At 38.9% G+C, this 6,124-nt stretch overlaps 1 protein-coding gene across 1 annotated transcript; it reads right to left on the bottom strand.

The window, feature by feature from the left end:
• Nucleotides 1-273: 273 nt before the first annotated feature.
• On the bottom strand, nucleotides 274-802 carry LOC108992154. Its single transcript, XM_018966626.1, has 2 exons — nucleotides 624-802; nucleotides 274-571 (listed from the first exon to the last, which is right to left on the bottom strand). Exons 1-2 carry the CDS (start codon nucleotides 800-802, stop codon nucleotides 274-276), a joined length of 477 nt encoding a protein of 158 aa, XP_018822171.1.
• Nucleotides 803-6,124: the final 5,322 nt, after the last annotated feature.

Here is a 6,124-nt window from a genome sequence, read left to right on the forward strand (position 1 = left end):
GTGCTCACAAGTACACGGGTTGGGTTTGAAATCTCTCTCTCCCAAGCCTAAAATTGGCCCCTTACACCCACAACAAGCCAAATAAGTCCACAATAACCAAAGTAGCTCAAATTCCCTTAAGGAAAAAGAAATGGAAACCCACAAAAAATTTAGGGGTCTCACATCCTCCCCCCTTAAAAGAAATTTCATCCTCAAAATTGACAAGCTTAATCCATTAATTCCAAGACAAATTACATGATACACTTTAAAACATGCTTGGAACAAGACATACAATCAATAATACCCAAACAGATACGGGTAATGCTCTTTCATGTTTGCCTCTCTCTCCCAAGTGAAGTCCTTAGCCATTGAATCTCCCCATGACACCTTCATTAATGCTGTTGTCTTGGATCTCAGCCTTTGTTCCTTCCAATCCACAATCTGCATCGATGCTACCTCAAAGGTAAGGTTAGGCTGCAGTTGGAGGTTACCTAGGTCGACCAGTCGAGGCTCATGTTGCCTGAAACTCTTCTTCAGCGAGGATACATGAAACACGTCGTGCACCTCCCCAAAATATTCTGGTAATGCGATTCTGTAAGTAACATGCCCAACCTTTTCCACTATCTGAAAAATGGCCAACATACCTTGGGCTAAGCTTCATTTTCTTCCAAAACCGCTTGATGCCGCTCATGGGTGAGACTTTAAGGTACACCCAATCACCTTTTTCGAATGATAGGTCTATTCTTCTTGTGTCTGCATAACTCTTCTGGCGACTCTGTGCTGCCACCATCCCGTCTCTTATGATCTGGACCTTATCCTTCATCTCTTAAACTATCTCTAGCCCAAGAAGTTTACTTTCACCAACTTCATCCCAAAATAATAATGATCTACATTTCCTCCCATAGAGAGCCTCATAAGATGCCATCTGAATGGATGCTTGGAAGCTGTTGTTGTACACAAACTCTATGAATGGCAAGTAATTCTCCCAACTACCCTTAAATTGCAAGGCATAGGCTCGCAACATGTCTTTAAGAGTCTTAATAGTGTGCTATGATTTGTGCCATCTGTCTTAGGGTCATAAGCATTGCTAAATTTCAACTTAGTTCCCATGGCTGCTTGTAAACTCTTTAAAAAATGGGATGTGAACCACTGGTCCCTATCTGATACAATGCTCTTGGGTATCCCATGCAACCAGACTGTCTTTTTCACATACAACTGCGTCAGTTTCCCTAGGGTGTTGGTATTCGTGACAAGTAGGAAATGAGCACTCTTGGTCAACTGGTCGTAATTGCCCAAATTGAATTATTCCGGCTAGGAGTTCTCAGAAAACCCACTAAAAAATCCATAGCAATGTTGTTCCATTTCCATTCTGGAATCGAGAGGGGTTGGAGGTTACCGGCAGGTATTTGGTGCTCAACTTTGACTTGTTGGCAAGTGGCACATCTCTCAACGAACATGGTAATGTCCCTCTTCATCCCTTCCCACCAAAAATTTCTCTTTAAGTCCTGGTACATCTTCGTACTTCCGGGGTGAACTGAATAAGGAGCCACATGTGCCTTTGCTAAAATTCTCTCCTTAAACTTTGAATTAGTGAGAATCACCCTACGATTTCAGAACAATAGAATATCATTCTTATCCAAATTGAAGTGTGCAGGTCCTCTTGACTTTCTTACTCTCTTCTAGATATCTAGCAGCTTCGGGTCCCTCCTTTGAAGAGTCTTCAATTCTTCAAAATCGACAACTCAGACTTCATGCATAGAGTCTAAAACTTCCTCCTGCTGTGAACTCTCTACAAGAAGCCTTCTCATCCCGTAGAGGAGAGAGTCTAACACCGACGACTCAGCCTCATCGACCAAGTGAGACTACTGACTTAACGCATCAGCAACTTGGTTTGCCTTCCCAGGATGGTACTTAATCTCCCACTAGTAGTCACTGATTAACTCTAACCACTTTCTTTACCTCATGTTGAGATTTTTTATATGGAGAGATGCTTCAGGCTTTTATGATCGGTGTAGACCTCACATGCCTCACCATAAAGATAGTGCCACCAGATTTTAAGAGCAAAGATCACTACTGTAAGCTCCAAGTCGTGAGTGGGATAACTCTTTTTATGATCCTTCAGGTGGCGGAATGCATAAGCTACCACCCACCTCTCCTGCTTGAGAACACATCCCAATCCAAATTTGGAAGCGGCTTTGGAAGTGCCAAAACAGGCGCCGAAGTCAATCTCTTTTTCAATTCTAGGAGGCTTCTTTCACACTTATCAGTCTAGATAAACTCAGTATTCTTCTTAGTCAGAATAGTGAGTGATCCAGACAATCTAGAAAACCCTTCCACAAATCTTTGATAGTACCCTATGAGTCCCAAGAAGCTTAGAATCTCATGCACTGATGTGGGATGCGGCCAGGCCAAAACAACTTCAACCTTACTCGGACCTACAACCACACCCTCCTGAGAAATGACATGCCAAAGGAACCTGACTTCATCCAGCCAGAACTCACATTTGCTGAGCTTTGCATACAACTAATGTTCCTTTAGCTTACCCAGAACCATTCGTAGGTGACTAGCATGCTCCTCCAAATCCTGAGAATAAACTAGAATGTCATCAATAAAGACCACCACATAAGAATTCAAATAGGGCCGAAACACCTGATTCACCATGTCCATAAAAGATGCAGGGGCATTATCTAGTTCAAAAGGCATCACCTTAAACTCAAAATTCCTGTACCTCGATCTGAATGCAGTCTTCGGTGCATCCTTGTCTCTTATTCTTAGCTGATGATATCCTGGCCTCAAGTCAATCTTCGAAAAAGAAGCCGCGCCATGAAGCTGATTAAACAAATCATCCATGCGAGGCAATGGATATTTATTCTTTATGGTCACCTTGTTAAGCTCCCGATAATCAATGTACATTCTAAGTGTGTCATCTTTCTTCTTAACAAACAGCATGGGCACTCCCCAAGGCAAGGAACTGGGCTAAATAAATATCTTGTCCACCAATTCTTGCAACTGGTTTTTTAACTCTTTTAACTCAGTTGGTACCATTCTGTAAGGAGCTTTGTGCACCAGAGCCGCTCCAAGTTCCAAGTCAATAGCAAGCTCGACATCGCAAATAGGAGGTAATTTGCAAAAACATCAGAGGACTCCTCAACAATTGGGATTCCTGCAATAGACTTCCTCTCTGATCCACTTGAACCAGATAAGCATCTGCCCCACTTGCCAGGTCTTTCTTCGCTTGGATCGCATATATAACTGTGGGTCTCAACTTCAACTTGCTATTCGTGAATTCCATATAATCCCCTCCAGAGAGATGAAAACTGACCACATGGCTTCGACAATTGATACTCGCGAAGTGTCGAAACAGCCAATCCATACCCAGAATGATGTTGAACCCAAGCACCTTCAACACCATAGGTCGACATCAAGTGTCCTCTCTCCAAAATCCAAAGGACAACCTAAGGCAACCTTTGAACACCATACCATCTCTATATTTGGTAACGCCACGGCCACAGACTATGGTAAGTGTCTTCTTTGGATTCGGGTGCAAAAGTTTCAGAGTTGATGATAGAATATTTGAAAGTATGGAATGAAGCTTTGATTAAAGACAATTTTGATAGAGAGGAAGTAGAACTGAAATGTAGATTGCCTATCAGTATTAGAGGTGCAAAGATAAGCTTATATGGAATTTCAGTAAATATATTAAATTTACAATTAAAAGTGCTTTTCATATGGCTCAAGCTAGAAGGAAAAGGTTAGTAGGAAAGAGCTCAAAAGAAGCAAAAGCAGAAGAGAGATGGAAGAAGATTTAGAAAATGAAGGTATATGGTGCAACAAAACATTTTCTAGAAAATCTGTACTTTTTAATAGAATGATTGAAGACAATTTTAACTGTCCTATTTTTCTAAGAGAAGAAGAAACTATTATTCATGATGTGTGGGCAGAAGCTGGAAGTTCTATTAAAAAATGCGCATCAGTAGAGAGTGATTTCATGGAGCTATGGGATAAATTAAGCCAAACTCTAGAAACTGAAAAATTAGAGGAAATTGTTTCTATTCTTAGAAGTATTTGGTATAGAAGAAATGGAGTAGTTTTTTAGTATATTTTCGAAAGCCCTAAGCAGGTGATTAAAACTGCTATAGTAAGCTTGAAAGAGTGCCAGGAAGCTCAAAAACAGAAATAGGGGAAGAAAATCAACGAGGATAGAACAAGGGAAAAACGTAATTGGAAAAAACCAAAGGATGATTTTCTTAAGGCCAATTTTGATGCAGCTTTTTATGCTTATAATTAGAGAGTTGGTTTTGGCATTATAATCAGAAATAGTGAAGGTAAAATAATGGCTTCCTGTTGTGATCAAACTTTCATGGTAACTCAACCAGTTATGGCAGAAAGCTTAGCAATGTGGAAATCAATAGAGTTGTGTACGGATTTAGGATTCAACAAAGTAATGTTTGAAGGGGATGCACAAGTGGTAATTAATGTCGTTAAAAATCTTGAAGAAAATTGGACATTGTATGGACACATTATTGAAGATGCAAAGAGTGTTTTTAAAATTAGATCTAGCTGGCATATTAATTTCATTATGAGAGAAGGTAATGATGTAGCACATCATTTGGCTAAATTTGCTTTGACTAGGGAGGGTAAACAAGTCATGTGGATAAAGGATGGTCATCCAGAGGCTATCTCTAGCTTGGTATTCTTTGAGATATTATGTACTGATTGATTATTTGATTAATAAAATCAACACGTTTATTTAAAAAAACCAAGTTTTGAACGACTTACTCTTATATTTTTTATTTTTATTTTAATCAAATCAGTCTTCTTGTTAAGACACAGTTAACAACCTGTTAAATCTCATGTCAGCATCAATAATTAAAGTGTTGTAAAAAATAAAAAATAATTTAAAAAGCTAGCAGAATGTTTAAATATGTAACCATGTATGTGCCCCTAGTATAATTGCATTTTTTTTCTTGTCTCAAACATTTTTTAACCATATTTAAACATTTAAAAATACACAAATTTACTAGTAATCACTTTAAAAAAAATATTAAAATACACTAGCGGTCAAATCTAGAAAATAAAACCAGGAGATATAACCTAGGATTTTCCAAACTTAAAATAACCTTTCTGAATATTTGGGCAGAGGACAGAATTAGATGAGTACTCAAAGGTGCTTGGCAATTCTCAGTTTCTCCTCCTGCCCCTTTAGTCATATATGCTTATATATGCTCACATGCTTGCTGAAGTTGGAAAAGTTGCAGATGCTTTGAAGTAAGTATGACTGCTTCTAATTTGTACAAATGATATGTCATTTTTCAAAACAGATAAATGACTAAATTATGGTTGGACATGTGGAGACAGTTGGTATTGTCTTTTGAGGAGCGGATTAGAATGCACCAGCAGGTACCTATCCAACTTTTATTCTCTTCATCAATTAAGCTAGACGCTAGACTTATATTTGTGGGGATGTAATATCCAGGGTGGTTATGGCACAGATTTGGCTCCAACCAAACTGGGTAAATTGCTTACCTTCTTTGACAGTACTGCTCACTGAGTTATTAGAGGCCTTCCTTCACCTGTACCTTTAACATCACACAGTAGTTCTCAATAAAATGAACATGATCATCAACCAGAAGGCCTGAAAGTATCTAGCAGTCAAACAACAATGGCAATGTCTACTCTAATGCCTTCTATTTCGATGGAACCTATTAGTGTATTAAAGTTATTTTTAATCACCTGTATGCACGTGCACTTTAGTTAGTGTGTTACTCACTTTTGTACTATATATTATTTTTACTTTTTCTGATGAAATACGCTTCAGTATCCTGGATTCTTCCATTTCGTGCCCTATCTCTCTATCTCTCATCTGGGTATCAGATGTAAACAAACCGTAAACACTTCAGCGCCGTTTCGCATAAAAAATGGCTTCTAACTCTTTGCCTCCCCCTTCTCCTGCTGATCATTCTCATCACTCTGAGGATTACTCTAATCCCTTCTATCTTCGAAATGGTGATCATCCCAATGCTGTTCTTGTTTCTCAACCGCTCAAAGGCGATAATTACCTTACTTGGAACAAGTCTATCAATTATTGAGTATTTTGGGTCATAGCATTTTTAGCCAACCTTGGGAATTATAGATAATCAGATTA

This window comes from Juglans regia, chromosome 9, assembly GCF_001411555.2.
Source record: "Juglans regia cultivar Chandler chromosome 9, Walnut 2.0, whole genome shotgun sequence".
NCBI classification, from domain to species: domain Eukaryota; kingdom Viridiplantae; phylum Streptophyta; class Magnoliopsida; order Fagales; family Juglandaceae; genus Juglans; species Juglans regia.

Coding starts and splice junctions, on each gene's coding strand:
- LOC108992154 (XM_018966626.1), bottom strand. CDS start 802: ATGAAGGATAAGGTCCAGATCATAAGAGACGGGATGGTGGCAGCACAG. Junction 572..623: donor AAAATGAAGCTTAGCCCAAG/GTATGTTGGCCA, acceptor TGTTACTTACAG/AATCGCATTACCAGAATATT.